This window comes from Coregonus clupeaformis, chromosome 19 (genome assembly GCF_020615455.1).
Source record: "Coregonus clupeaformis isolate EN_2021a chromosome 19, ASM2061545v1, whole genome shotgun sequence".
In the NCBI taxonomy this organism is placed as follows: domain Eukaryota; kingdom Metazoa; phylum Chordata; class Actinopteri; order Salmoniformes; family Salmonidae; genus Coregonus; species Coregonus clupeaformis.
Genome location: NC_059210.1, coordinates 14007543 through 14023702, shown reverse-complemented (window position 1 = coordinate 14023702; position 16160 = coordinate 14007543). Strand labels below are relative to the sequence as shown.

Genomic DNA, 16160 nt, shown 5'->3' with positions numbered 1-16160 from the left:
TGTGTATGCATTGTTCATTAATGTGTACGTGTGTGTGCATGTGTTGTTGGAGGGGGGGGGGGCTAAGGGGGGGCAGCTTACTTTGCAACCTGACTCTGGTGGTTGTAATGACTGGGTGCTTGGGTGTGTATGTGTGTGTGGTTGTTATTGTGTGTGGTTGTTATTGTGTGTGTGTGTATGGGTATGTGTGTGGGTGTGTGTGTGTGTGTGTATGGTTGTGTGTGTGTGTGTGTGTGTGTGTGTATGGTTGTGTGTGTGTGTGTGTATGGGTGTGTGTGTGGTTGTGTTTGTGTGTGTGGGTGTGTGTGTGTATGTATGGGTGTATGTGTGTGTGTGTATGGTTGTGTGTGTGTGTGGTTGTGTTTGTGTGTGTGGGTGTGTGTGTGTATGTATGGGTGTATGTGTGTGTGTGTATGGTTGTGTGTGTGTGTGAGTATGTGTGTGTGTGTGTGGGGGGGGTAGACATGATGACCCAGGATGACATGTGGGCATTGAGCACGGACAGAGAACTGCCTCACACATCATAAACAGATGGAACTCAGTCAGTCAGGCTGAACAATATTCACATTTGTTTCCCAGGTGTTTCGGTTCAGTGAGGGACAAAAAGTATAGAGTCTACAAGCAGCTGTTGGTGAGAGGGCTCACTCTTAACATCTCTCTAACCCTCCCTCCCTCCTCTTTCCCGTCAGTCTCTCCTCACTCTCTTCACCCTCAACCTCACCATTTCTCTCCCTCCTCTCTCTCTCCCTGTCCACACTCTTCTCCATCTCCACCTCTCACCCTTCTCTCTCTCTCTATCCTCTCTTCCCCCTCTTTCAGCCTTCTCTCTCTCTCTCTGTCTCTCTCTCTCTCTCTCTCTCTCTCTCTCTCTCTCTCTTCAATTTCAATTCAATTCAATTTAAGGGCTTTATTGGCATGGGAAACATATGTTAACATTGCCAAAGCAAGTGAAGTAGATAGTAAACAAAAGTGAAATAAACAATAAATATTAACAGTAAACATTACACTCAGAAGTTCCAAAAGAATAAAGACATTTCAAATGTCATATTATGTCTATATACAATGTTGTAACAATGTGCAAATAGTTAAAGTACAAATGGGAAAATAAATCAACATAAATATGGGTTGTATATACAGTGGTGTTTGTTCTTCACTGGTTGCCCTTTTCTTGTGGCAACAAGTCACACATTTTGCTGCAGTGATTGCACACTGTGGTATTTCACCCAATAGATATGGGAGTTGATCAAATTAGGATTGTTTGTGGGTCTGTGTAATCTGAGGGAAATATGTGTCTCTAATATGGTCATACATTTGGCAGGAGGTTAGGAAGTGCAGCTCAGTTTCCACCTCATTTTGTGGGCAGTGTGCACATAACCTGTCTTCTCTTGAGAGCCAGGTCTGCCTATGGTGGCCTCTCTTAATGGCAACGCTATGCTCACTGAGTCTGTACATAGTCAAAGCTTTCCTTAATTTCGCAGTGGTCAGGTATTCTTTCCAATGTGTCAAGTAATTATCTTTCTGTTTTCTCATGATTTGGTTGGGTCTAATTATGTTGCTGTCCTGGGGCTCTCTCTCTCTCCCACTCTCTCTCTCTCCTGCTCTCTCTCTCTCCCGCTCTCTCTCTCTCTCCCGCTCTCTCTCTCTCTCCTGCTCTCTCTGGCTCATCATGGAGAATATAAGATCATCTTTAAGAATGCAGTTATTAATGATTTTTCCCTTAAGCTTGACACAGCTACTTTTGGTCTTGTATATCAAGAGGATTTGGGGATTTCGAGATTACACATTCCTCAATAGCTGGAGCCCTCTTGTCTTCTCTCTGACAGACAGTCCTGCCAGGCAGTCGCCAGCATGTTCATTAAATTAGACCAAACAGACCAATGCAAATGGAGGATAATTTAGTGTTGGGGCAGCCAGCTGAGCACAGTTAGCGACCATCATTTACCCGCCATGCATTATTAGCATTAGCGCTAACCCACTCCCACTGATTACCACAGACAGACAGGAGAGACTCAGAGGGGGAATCCTTTCCACCCTGGACCACTCCTCTGTCTCCAACAGGACAGAAATGGACTCTGGTATAAGGCCAGGGAACTGCCCAGAACAGAGCGTGCTGGAGAGTAGTTATCAAGGGCCTACACTCCCTGAAGAGTATGTGTAATAAGAAAAAGAATAGATTCAATATGGAATATGGAACATGCACGATTCCAAAATAACTCCTTTTCAAAGAGCCAAGATCCATACTGACATGTTTTAAAACTAATTCCTGCCAAACTGTTTGAATTTAACTGAATTCCTGTTTCTCAGTCAGTACTAGCCTGGACTAATCAATTCCACCCGGCCGGCCAGCGAGTAGCAAAATGCTTGGCAGAGGCTTCTTAGTGATGACTTCTTGGTGAAGTGAAAAGTCTGAAAGCCTGCTCCTTCCTCCGGGCCATCACGCTACCAGTCCACCACTTCACACACAGTGTGTTTGGGGCTCTCTCTCTCTCTGTGTGTGTGTGCACTGTGTTTGCATGTGTCTCTGGTTCATATTTCTTGAGGATTTGAGGGTCGATGCAGAGCAAAGGAAGACGTATTTTCCACACACTGACCACTAAAGGCGTCTGCATGCTTCCCAGCTGGAACAGTTCGGAACAGTTCGTACATATATTATGATGAAGTTCTTGTTCGTTTTCGGCTGTGCGTAGCCGAAGTCTACGCCCCCTCGTCGGCGATTGGTCAACAGTAGGGATTCTTCAATGAAGTGCCTGTTGTCATTCAATGAGAGACGACTCGTCCTCATGCAAATTTTTTCACTCGAGAAATACTGCACCAAACACAAAATTGCGCAACTAAGATCTAGTCGGCAAACACTTCAAAACTAATGACAGATTTATTGGAGTTATCTTAGACTCTTTTGAGGAAGCGTATACTTGCTACGGCGTCACAAAATGGACAAACAGTACTATTGCCTATTTTTTCTTGTTTTTCAATCGAATGTCTTTTAAGGGAGTATGCGAGCACACTCATTCGGTTCGCCAGCCGAAATGAAGCATGCTGACGCCTTAAGACCTTAGCTTACTGTGTATGAGACAAGGTTCCAACAGCAGTTCCAACAGCAGCCAGTTTATGGGTAGCCAGATAACCCAGGGTTGTAAACAGGGTCATGGAACTATACACTGTGTCTAGGCTCTGAGTCTGAGAGCATCGCTTATCAGTGGAGGGTTGACACGGCCTGAAGACCACTGGGGCACTGGGAAGCAGCAATAGTCTGTGTACAGTGACCTAATGCCTAATTTCTTTAAAGTTTTATTTTTGCACCGTTTATCTTATCAAGTTTGGGACGTGCATATCATTTTGTTTTCTCCATTGACACAGGGTCTGAACCTAGCTAGGCCTCCTCCTCTCTCTGCTCTTCTTCTGCCCGCCTGGCCCTGGGTGACTATTAGGTCACTGGTTGCTCAGCTAGTACTGGCAGAAGGGGAGCGTGTTCATACTCATACCAGCTAGCACCCAACCCTGATCAGAGCCAGAGATTAACACTGGGAAATACAATGCATCAGAGCCAGAGGGAGCCTCACAATTTGGAACATGGCAACGCAAAAGGAAAACAATCCCTTCGGAAAACGCTCTTTAACACATAGACACACACAAGTTCATATTTCTCTCCCGCAAACACAGTCACACTTACACAAAGAAACATGCAAAACACCCCTCCACACACAAATAAACGCCCGAGCTAAAAACACACAAAACAAATTTCGTTCAAACAAAAAGGTCAAGGCCTTGTAGAAATACAAATAGTGTCACCGAACCACAAAAAAACACCATGGACACACACTTTTAGTTTAACCAGAACGCAGCTTTTAAAAATCAACACAAACCCGGAGCAAACCAACACAAACTTATCCTATTCTGATGTATTTCATGACAACTTGCAGGTGGTGGTGGCCTTTTGTGATTTTATGATGCACTATTTCTGCGCCAGCTAAACACTACATGGTGACGTCTGTAAAAAACTAAAAAAACACACAACAAAAGGCAAACTAACAATGGGCATAGCCCCAGTCCACAGAGAAATAGTAGGCAGTGCAGAAATGCATCATTGTTGCTGCTTTTTCACACTCATAAACTCCTGGAAGTTGGCATCTCTCTTCACAGTCTTTTTCACACACACATCAGAGATCTTCAGGGATTAATGTCAGAATAATAAATGATCTAAATACATCTGGTTGATTTCTCCAATTGAGAGCCAGCGTAGCCAGGGCTCAGGTCCGGGAACACTGTTAATGCTGATCTAGGATCAGTTTTGCCTTCAATCATTATTTACATTTTAGTCATTTAGCAGACACTCTTATCCAGAGCGATTTACAGTTAGTGAGTGCATACATTTTTCATACTGGCCCCCCATGGGAATTGAACCCACAACCCTGGTGTTGCAAGCGCCATGCTCTATCAACTGAGCTACAGGAGGCTACTGAGGTGATCTTAGATTAGCATTCCTCCTGGATGCTTTGTGAATACCGTCCCAGTACTGTTAATGCCAGAGGAGAAGTCTTCATACAGGATAAGTCTTTGTTCATACGAGACAATCCACAGGAAGGTGTGAAATACATTTTCTTATGAAAACTGACTGAACATCACCGTGTCAATCAGGCTCACCGTCGCATGAGCTCAAAAAAGCAATCTGTTCTTGTTGGGAAAAAAACAAAATAGTAACTACTTGAGTTACTATAAAAACGTATTTTGTCTTCCTATAAAAATCTAAATAAAACAGCCTCTGGGTGTTCTGAGAACTGTAAAAACTATATAGTTCAATTTTTCTTTAACACAATCCCTAAATCACAAAGACTAAGTTATCTTTGCAGAGTTGGCAGAGTCTAGTAGATGACGAAAGAGGGGGAGGTTTCTGACCGTAAAATACACCATTCAATTCCAAGAAGAACGGCTCAGACTCTCTCAGGTGTGAGCTTACCCTGTCCTCATCCACCTCCTTCCAATCCGGGGGAGACATCAAAGCCTCCTGCCCCAATCTGAATGGCATCCTGGGGATTGACTAGTTAGATAGCCTTCCTCTCTGTTTGGTGGTGCATTGTATGGGAGCGCGACAGGGTGATAAAAACCACACAAGCGTCGGGGGGATGGGGATTGAAAGGTTAGGAGGCAGGGGGGGCTTTCTATTCTAACCCCTCCATTACTTGAGTACACATTCAGACACAATCCCTTGGCTCCATTGTGTGGAGATTACTATAGCTGAATGGAATGGCTGGGGGTTTAGCCTCAGCTAAAGGCAAGAGTCAGACCATGCCTTGGCCCGGAATGACTTTAAATCCCCTTTACATTTCATCAAGTCATCTTAACCAAGGTTCAGATGTATTCAAGATTCATCTAAACCTAACCCTGAAATATCAAATCTTTCAAAGCAGAGTTTGGTTAAAGGCTTGCTTTTGTCAATGTATCATCAGTTCACAGTTGACCGATCAAAGGTCTGGGTGCGTGTGGACACTTATGTCATGTATCTGCTGCATGGTGGACTGACTCAAGGCCTGCTTTTGTCCATGTGGCTAGGGAGGAACAACTATATGGACATCTGTGACTGCAATGGCGAAGTCCAGAAGTCCATAGGTCCATAGAGTCCATAGAAGTCTGGCTGAGGTTAATGATGTGGTGCTGGCCTGGGCTCCTGTACCCACAGGGTGGACCGGCTGGCCTAACAAACAAGGTCGTTTACCTCTCAACCACTCCACTGACCTTGGTGATAAAAACCCTGGCCGTTCATGAAGCCAGTTCAGACTGCATGGGAGACAATGCTTTAAGGGGGATTAAGTAAATGAGAGGGCATTGGGGGAGGGAGTAGGGGTCGAGGTGAGGGCGCTGGTCAGGAGGGTGGCTCGTGGCCAGGGGGGTAGGAGATTGAGTTTGGTCTCTCATGCAGAAATGGGGGTGTGGGTGACTGAAAGACAAGTGTGTCCACATAGCATAGCAGGTATTCCACCAGAAAGCAGGATATTACTGTGTGGGGGTGGAGGAGGAATGGAGAGTGACTGATTAGGAAACAGCTCTGGGGCCTTGACTCATAGCTAAGCTCAACTGAGCAAAGCTCCTCTGCTTCATCTGACTGTAAACAAGTGTGGAGCCTTAGTGACTATAGGCAAATACCTCTTAAGTCATAAAGTAGGTGTTTGAAAAATCCCTGCTTAGATATGTGGATGAAAAAAAGGAAGATGTGATGTGAGGAGAATATATCTAATTTGTAGTGGCATGTCAAAAAGGGAAGTTGATATGCGGCAGCCTTGACGAGAAGAGGAGCGGTCCGCAGCAGGGATCGGTGTTAGGGCAATTCCAGTATGTGCTTTCCCTCTGGGAGAGAGACAGGTTGCGAGCGGAGGGAGACGTTTTGACAGATAAGGTGTTCACACAACAACCACGTCACGAACAGACAAGCAGCACACACACACACATGCACTTAGCAATGTTGTTTTTTTCCAAACAAGTCACAGGGAACTAATGATTAACGTAATGCAAAAAACTAACAGACATTTACCACAGAAAACAGCCTGATTATTACCAGGAAATACCTGCAGTGGTAACTGAGCAAACACACCAGCCCTGGAGAATTCCTTAAATAAACAGCTTTCTAAACATATCTGTTTTCAACTATTTAGAATTAAAGTCCAGTTTGATAATGTCAGCATCGATTGACCAAAAAGACAATCTTATGTAATCAGGGTTTTTTCTCTGAATATTGACCCACTGCTCCTCTCTGTATATTGCAGAGTTAGTCAATGCTAAGTCATAGGCTACTAAGTGAATAATATGACTACTGGTACAGTCAGGTAAGCTTTCCCAATAGGCTACTTATAAATGGGACTTTGAGACAATGACTTTGTGTTTGAAATACAGTTAGTGAACTGTTGCACTTCATTATGGAACAGTTCACTAATTGTATTAAATACATACATATTGTCTCAAAGGCCTTGCCTCAAAGTGTTTCTACTCTGTTTCTATTCTATTCTACCCCAGAGACAGGTGTTGAAGGCAGTCAGTCAGCCAGCAGCTGGATACCAGGTGGCCAGCGTGCCAGTCAGCCAGTCTCTGGTGGTATCAAGCTGCTGGGGCTCAGCCTCTCCTCACGCATGGAGCCTGTCTGGGCACGGCCAACCCATGACACACTGTACTGTACTGGGCTGGGCTCATACTGGGATGGACTGACTGAACAGTGGGGGTGGAGGGGCCTGAGAGAGCATGCAGCTGCAGCGGGGTAGTCTCTCACCCAGCACTTACCACACGGTCATAGGGGCTAGGCTGGTGTATGTGTGTGTGTGGTTGGTTGGTGGGAAGGATTGGGGGGGTGAAACAGATGCAGGTTAGGGAAAACAACCACAAAAGCTTACTATCGCTCATAGACGCAGAGAACACACAAGCACAAACTGTATATACACACCTACCATACCTTCTCAAACCCCAGCTTGTGAGATCATAAAGGAGATAGAAACAGAGCAGGGCAGGAACGTTCCTGTATTTTCATTATTTAGTTCATTTCTCCAGTGAAGTGGTGTTGAGCCGCTCCCTCTCTCCCACCTAGTGAGATGTGACCTGAACCACTCCTGGGGCCTGTCCCAAATGGCACCCTATTCCCTATTTTCCCTGTCCAAAGTAGGGCACTACATAGGGAAAAGGGTGCCATTTTGGATGCAGTCCTGGGTTGGTTCTGCCACAGCAGCAGCCTAGTTAAGGCAGGGCAGGCAGGGCATGAGCAGGCTCAGGCATGTGGGACGCAGTGCATGGCATCTCAAAAGCAGCAGTAGCACTCACTCAATTGATATTTTTTATACTTATGTATTGCGTTGGATGTTGGGTATATACAGACATATATCCTTGTTTCATTTCATAATCAGAAATAAAATCAATGCCTCTCTATGTCACAAGTTTTTGTTTACTTTCTTAAAGCCACAATTTAAAACATGTTCATTTAAACAGCACTGCTAATTAAAATGACTGTCGATCAAAACCCTCTTCCATGTGAATTATATTACAATCAGGCTTCAGATTCAATTTAAAAGCAATCAGCGACGGGAAGGTTTTCACAGATCAATGGTAATCTAATAAGGCAATAAGACCCGAGGGGGTGTGGTATATGGCCGACGCAACGCGGAGTGCCTGGATACAGCCCTTAGCTGTGTTATATTGGCCATATACCACAAACCCCTGAGGTACCTTATTGCTATTATAAACTGGTTACCAACGTAATTAGAGCAGTAAAAATAAATGTTTTGTCATACACGTGGTATACCACGGCTGTCAGCCAATCAGCATTCAGGGCTCGAACCACCCAGTTTATAATGATCATTTTGACCTTAAAAGTGTCCCCCCTGCCTCCCTGTCTTTCTCTCTCTTTCTCTGTCTCTCCACTTTTGGGAAGTTGGTGACATTCGAAGTCCTTACCATCTCTCACTAGCTTCCATTACCATTACCCAGCTAAATGTGTAGTAAAAAACTAAAAAGAAACAACATTGAATATGTTTATATACGATATTAAACTGATTATGTCAGTAGGCAGATTATGCATTAGTCATGTAAACACCTTACTCTGCTTATCTTAATCGGCGTTAGGTAGAAAATCGAAGTAAGCATCCGCCAATTAAAACACCTGCCTTTCTGAGCAATCTTTCAAATTGTTAAGACATGTAAACACCTAAATGGGCGTTCCAGTGGTGTATTTGATCTGAGTATGTGCTAGCACCAGCCCAGAGAGCCTCCCTCTTTAGCGCGAGTGAAGTGAGCTCGGAACAACTGTATGCATCTGTCTTAGAAGTACTTTTCACATATAAACTTTATATGTGTCACGACTTCGGCCGAGGCTGCCTCCCCTCCTTGTTCGGGCAGGCTTCGGCGTTCATCGTCACCGGCTTACTAGCCACTGCCGCTCCATATATCATCATTCCATTTGTCTTGTCTTGTCAATCACACACACCTGGTTCTATCCCCTCATTAGTCTGTGTATAAGTGTTCCCTCTGCCCCCTTGTCCTTGTGGGTGATTGTTAGATGTGAGAGTAGTATAGCTGGGTGGAGCTACTCGTACATTTTGTTGCCAGGGTAGATTTTCCCCTGTGCCTATGTATTATTGGATTCTATTTGTTACAGTGTAATTCCCAGGGATGTTAGTTTCCCCTGTGCCTGTTTCGTTGATCGCTATTTGAGCGCATTTGTGTGTCAAGACAGAATAAACTCTGTATTTGGTGATTACCCTCCTGCGCCTGACTCCTTTCCATCACACTCATCACAATATGTGCGAACTCAGAATCAAATATCCTTCAAAAAATAAAGTTCGCTGTGGTAGAACATTTATTTTGATTGCAGATTTTCTGCACTTATCAGACTGCCATCAGGTAGCCTGATTTCAGATGTGTCCATATAAACAGGATTATTAGGGGAATCGTTCTTCTTGCAAAGCACGTAAACGTTTTAATCAAGCTATTATTATTGAGTGCATGTAACCGTACTCATTGTCAAGCCGAAGTCAATAGTTTTAAGAGGCTCTTTGAAACTCTTTGAAGTTTGTGTGTTGAAGTCTATTGAGCGGACAAGTTATTAGTCTTTCATTAGTATTCTAGATGGTTTGTGTTTCTGGTAACTAACAAATGGCCAGACCATAATAAGCCTGCAGCAAGAGAGGCAATGAGCAGCTACTGAAAACAGACTTACTCTAGCCTCTACCGCATTGACAAGATGACAGAGCCACTTATCACTACATCATTTATCATATCTGACTCCCTACACTAGGGTTGCGTCCCAAATGGCACTATTTTCCCTTCATAATGCACAGCTTTTGACCAGAACCCTATGGGCCCGTTGCCAGGAGTTAAGAGGCTAGGTGGAGTTGACAACCACCATTTAAATCATCAAACACACTCTTGCATTGGCTCGCTTCTCCAACCCTCCTTTAAATTCCTATTCCAGGTCTTCTTCAGAACTACAGCAGTTTGGTTAAACAGATGATAAAGCTTAAAGCATGCCTCTTTCGTACGTTTACAACTTTTTAGTGTTTTATGGCCTGGCTTATCTGGTTCTCTTACTATGTGATAAGAGAGAGGGTCTACTTGCCATATGCCACTGAATATGACCCATAAATCCATTAGACAACTACTAGGATAAGATTATTCTTCTCCTTCAGGCTTTAACACAAAAACAGGGCAAGAGACCGTTGGTCAGTTATTGTATGTTCATACTCGTTGCTGCCAAGTTAACCCCTCCTTGAGTCTAAAAAACACCTGTTGGTCTGGTGGTTAAACATTTAAACAATTTACTTGTTGTTTGACTTGCGAGCACAAAGGAATATGTTTTAACGGCTGTTAAAGTCATCTATAAAAAGAGAAATCCTGATAGCGTTTACCTGTCGTGTAATGTTAAAAGCTCTGTTGGCTGCAGAAAATCAACACATTACATTTAAAATCGATACATAAATAAGACTGTATCTAAAACAGAATATCTGAAATAGTAGGTTTTAGGGCCACTTGCCTCTGCGTAGCCCTTGTCCGTGTGATACAGACTGAAAACGAGAGCGCGAGAGACAGAACACCACTAAACCTAAAACAATAATAATGGGGTTTCTGAAACGCAACAGCTGGCAAGAAGAGTGATGTAGGCAATAAAAATGTAGCCTGCTTACTTCTGATTGTGGAATTATTAAAAAGTAGGATTCAGTTATTACACCAGAATAACTAAGTGTAGAGGCTCTTGCACCTCAGTGAAAAATCATGTCTGATAAAATTGTGCCTAGCTAGTATGCCATCATCTTTGTGTGTGTAAATAATATTTTGAGAGCGAGAGAGATGGAGAGTAAGGGGGAGAGAGAGTAAGAGAGAGCGAGAGATGGAGAGAGAGAGAGAGAGAGAGAGAGAGAGAGAGAGAGAGAGAGAGAGAGAGAGAGAGAGAGAGAGAGAGAGAGAGAGAGAGAGAGAGAGAGAGAGAGAGAGAGAGAGAGAGAGAGAGAGAGAGAGAGAGAGAGATAGAGAGAGAGAGAGCTTTCACTGGCATGGTATAGGATCATCTTCCTCCCAGCAGCTGCTGAGTTCCTGTTATTTTACCACAGATTCATCACGGTCACTGAGAGTCAGAAATGCATTCCATGATTCAATCTCCCCCCTCTGCATTTTTAACTAAAGCCCCCCTCCCCTCCCATCTCTCTGTATCTCTACTGTAGCTACATAATCGTTAAAACCTATTAACATTCTCATTCTCAGGGAGTGAGTGGACCTGAGTTATGTATGTTGTAGTGACGTTGTTGGTGACCACACCGGCTCTACTGTATGTCTATGTGGTAAAACTCAGATCTGGGTTCCAATACTATTTGAAATCTTTAAAATACATTAAGCGTTTGCTTTAACAATGATTTCAAATAGTTTTTGAACCCAGGTCTCGTAATAATGAAGTCAGGGCAGGGGAGGGTGCTCTGCTCAGTGCTGCTACAGATATTGACAGGACTATTGACAGGACCTCTAGAAGGGCCGTCAGCAGTTCAATTCATGTCCCTATTGATCAGATGATTTAACCGATTGATCCCATCAATGCTGATGGATGGATGGAGAAGAGAAGACAGAGAAGAGGAGAAGAGAGGCATGAGGCCAAGTGAAGACCTCCGGAGCAGAGACAGACATCCAGCAACAGGAGGGGTCCGGTAGAAGGAGACAGTTGACTCCGTCCCGTAATGATTTATCATCGATACGGTCTTGAATTTATTGAATTACCGTGCCTCACTAACTCTCCTTAATCCATGCTTAATTCAAGTGAACTACATACAGTAGTAGCTGCAGGAGCTAATTCTCTAACTCTTAAATCCTGAAAATAACGTAATGACCATAATACCCTTGAACAGTACTCTCACTACATCTACATTACAGTGGAAAACATGTTTACCAAATATGCTGAAGCATATTTGTATTGATTCTATAACACATAACTTTCATAGTGCATTATTATTCAGTTCTTACCCCGTTGTAGCAGCGTTTCTCCTCGGAGCCGGTGAAGTGGTATGGCTGCTTGGTGTGGCACTTCTGGATGAAATCCTTGAAGAAGTTGTTGACGTCTGCCAGTGAGATGACGCAGACGGCCGAGCTGGCTGTTGGTTCCGGGGAGTCTGGCTTGGACTGGGCAAAGGCAGCAAACAGCACGTCCTCCCCTTCCTTCAGCCCCATCTCCTGCCTCAGCTTGCTGCCCGCCTTGGCCACATGGGCTGCCTGGAGGACATTAAACACCTCTGTGCTGGCCGAGCGCCGCCGCCTCCTCTCCGTCAGGATGCACTCGAAGGGCATCTCCACATAGCGCCGCAGCTCCGGGTCCGTGCCACACATGCGGACGATGCGGGTGTGGTAGACCTGCGAGCTGCGGCCCTCACGCTGCACGGTGAGGAAGTAGGCGTGGCTGCCGCTCTGGAAGGAGTAGACGTAACGCAGGTGGTGGTCCCCACGGAGGCCCGGGGCCAGGTCCATGTAGGACTGGTCGGAGAAGAAACGGAAGCCATCTTGGGTTTCTTTCATCTGACGCACTGAGATGGTGTGGTGTTGTGGCTGCTGGGCCTGGGGGCCGGAGGTCATGCGGAACGGGCTTCCAGTTCCAGCGCTTCCAGTGATCTCCGAGTTCCCTACGAAGAACCGTACCACGCCTCCGCTCACCATGTTGAGCACACGGGACCCCAGGGGACTGGTCACACAGTCGGGACAGCCCTGCCTTCCTTCTTCATCTGTCTTGGGTGAATACATACAGTTCACCTCCTCATCAACATTCCCGCTCTTCTCCAGCACGTGGCGACGGCAGACACCAGCGTCCGCGGAGCTGCAGCTGAACAGCTCATCGTCATAGTAACGCTCCACCAGCAGGGCCATGTTATTGCTGTCCACCACAGCATTGGGCTTCCCACCAGCTCTATCCTGGCTACTTGGGCCACACCGCCTTCCAACACCGCCCTCTGACACTGGCCCGGTCCAGTACTCCGACAGCTTGGTCAGGTTCTCTGACAGTGCATAGATCCTGTTCACAGCACCAACGTAGACTGTCCCCTCGAAGGTGACCAGGTTCTGTATGGCGGAGTCGGCCTCGAAGCTGGGCAGGTTGTAGGTCACAGAGAGGTTGAGCTTGGAGTTCTCGGCCGGTTCATCACATTGACCTCTCACCTCCGAGGAGCACAGAGCCCAGAGGATGATCACAATGTGAGCGGCGTCCAACAAGCAGATATTCTTCATCCTGTTCCAAACATAAGCCACAGATAGAGAGAAGTTACATTACACTCACTATACGTTTTATTAAATTAGCAGACAGGCTGATCCAGAGCGACTTATTATCACATTCAACTAAGGTTAGGAAAGTAAGAAAATGAGGGGAGACTTATTTGGGACATTCATAACTATAACACAAAGAAACCACCATCAATCATAATAAGGTTGCCGTCTAGATTGCCCTCACGTGTTCAGACAGAGCGGTGTGGAGAAAAAGGAGCATTCTCTTGCTAAAACTAGGGATTAGAAAAACAAGACGGATCACTATTGCTTTGTCAGGCTCATAAATGGAACTGTGTGTTGGGGTCTAAAGCCATGGTCTATTCACTCCACCACAACACCACGTCAGTGAAATCACTCTTACTAAATGCTGATATGACTTGGGAGCATTATGGAGCCCCTCTTCAATATCAAACACATCAGCACTTCTACTATAACTCGCTATTATTGTGAACAAGCCAGTCAGTGAAACTCATGTTGACCGACAGACAATAAAGTTTTATTGAAGTAGTGTGCTGCAGTGCTGACCGAGCACAACTGAGCACCACTTCGGTGGTTCCAAATTGCAGATCTCTGGTTCCATTCCGGCCACAGTGCGACCCAATGGGGTGAATCATAGAGTATACAGCAACCCTCTCTGGTCTGCAGGGCGATGCAACCAACCAACCACAGAGCTAAGTTTAGACAACTTCCCCAAAGGAGTGGTAGCTAGAACCCCAATTTAAAAAAAAAGTCAGGGGGACTATGAGTGGTGCATTGTACAAAATGATAAATAGTTGGAGTGCAGGACACTTAAATGGCAATCCACTGGGGAATGCTTTTAGGGTCTGTCAGAGAGAGAGAGAGAGAGAGAGAGAGAGAGAGAGAGAGAGAGAGAGAGAGAGAGAGAGAGAGAGAGAGAGAGAGAGAGAGAGAGAGAGAGAGAGAGAGAGAGAGAGAGAGAGAGAGAGAGAGAGAGAGAGAGAGAGAGAGAGAGAGAGAGAGAGAGAGAGAGAGAGAGAGAGAGACCCTAGTTAATCAGATCATTTGCAAGTAGGGATTCGCCTGCTTGGTCCATATCAGGACGATCAGAGATTGTGCATCAGCACATTTTGTACAAGTGGTGGGAAGACAACAAAAACAGCAGGAGAGGTCAGCAAGAAGAGAAAGCCCAACCCCCTTAGCATCATTACCTAATATCCTGAGTAGTATATTTATTGATTTAACAATACATTGTTGTTGTTTCTCTATTATAGGCCAGTTTTGTACTTGATATTTCCAGACAATTCATAAATCTCACTATCATATTTAAATGGATGATTCCACAGCAGCCAATACATATGTAGCCATAATAGGCTATGGAAATTATGTTTCTATCAATATAATGTTACATAGCCTTTCTTGATGACTGAAAACAAGTGATTGATTAACCCTCTTGAACCTTAGTGTTTTCTCTATGAGATGTACTTCCCTAAAACATAGAATCGTTATAAGATTGTAATAACATTATGGACCATCAGTCCAAAGTTCTGATTCTCTATTTTAGGACACTTGGGGTCATCATAGACAAATATATACAATTATTGTGATGGAGAGGAAATAGAGGCCCCTCATGCAAAACTATTTTCAAGGATGGATGGGAGTCAAAGTGGCGGGTGCACATACTAGAGGAATGACTAGTTTGTTTTTCACTTAAAATTATGAGTAAGCGTGAAGAACAAAAACACATTTTATTGACTCCATATTACTGTAACATTATTGGTTCCCGTGTGGCTCAGTCGGTAGAGCATGGCGGTTCCCACCGGAGACCAGTACGAAAAAAAGTATGAAAATGTATGTCGCTCTAGATAAGAGCCTCTGCTAAATGATTTTTTTTGTTTGTTATTTTATGTACCACGCACCTGCTCCCGTGTCCCGTTCCGATACAATTCATCCCCTATAGGAGGTGTTATTGCAAGGAGCAATTACTTTTCCTAAATAAATACAGACTTAACATCTTAGAGGATTTATTGTGATTTAAAGAGAGGGAAATGACTCATGAGAAAAACTGTTGAGAGAAATACGCGTGACATTTTGTGAGGCTATTCTAGAGATTTTGGTTAGTGTATGCTTATCATTGCAAAAGTACCCTATTTGGACAATAATATAATTTAATAAATAATTGAAAGTATTCAGTATTGGCTGGTTTTCTGATTCGCATCTGAGCAAAAGCGCATTGACGAGCGTTTCGTGGATGCCTCATTTTAATAGGCCTATAGGTAGGCTAATTCAAAGTAAAGCAAACATAAATAGGCATTATTAAACTAAGTATACATTTAAAATTAGGCAAAAATAGAACTTACTTGTCAGTTAGGCAACTGTCTCAGTTATGCTTGGGTTTCTTCTTTCAAATCATAGTAGCCTACACAACTCAGGATTCCTCAGGAGAGACTCGTGCGCATTGACTTTTTGACGGCTGAAGAACACGTTGATGCACAAAAGATGCGTTTGACTGAATACTCTGCCCTTTTCCCTTTCTTTTCACAAAGAACACAAAAGTTTGCCCTTTTCTCAGACACAAGTAGACTGTTTCTCAATCCGTTTCACAAGATGCGGACCTGTGTGACTCCGGAGTGTGACGTATAGGCCACACACACTGGCATTCAAACCCCCTCCGTTTTTTGTCCGCTCTCGTAGCGCGTGGCGCTCCTCCTCTAGACTACTGTGCTGCGCGAAGTGGGGGGAGTTCACACAGGTGCATTTCACAGGTTTCATCGATGGCACCCGTACATTTTATTGTTTAGTCTTTAGCTTAGTCCCCACAGTGTATGTTAATAATTGACATAACAAGTCAATAAAATAGCCTACACACTGTGTGTACAAAAAATTAAGAAGACCTTCGTAATATTGCCCTCAGAACAGCCTCAATTCATCGGGGCATGGCCTCCACA

General features: G+C 44.4%; 1 protein-coding gene across 1 annotated transcript in view; it reads right to left on the bottom strand.

Annotated features, from left to right (window-relative positions):
- Nucleotides 1-15911, bottom strand: part of met (MET proto-oncogene, receptor tyrosine kinase) — a 71739-nt gene extending 55828 nt beyond the window's left edge. Inside the window, exons 1-2 of the mRNA XM_041837047.2 lie at nt 15573-15911; nt 11971-13219 (exon numbers count right to left, since the gene is read on the bottom strand). Of these exons, the coding sequence (XP_041692981.2) occupies nt 11971-13218 (1248 nt within the window). The 5' untranslated portion in view covers nt 13219; nt 15573-15911. The remainder of the gene's footprint in view (nt 1-11970; nt 13220-15572) is intronic.
- Between the last annotated feature and the right edge of the window lie 249 nt (nt 15912-16160).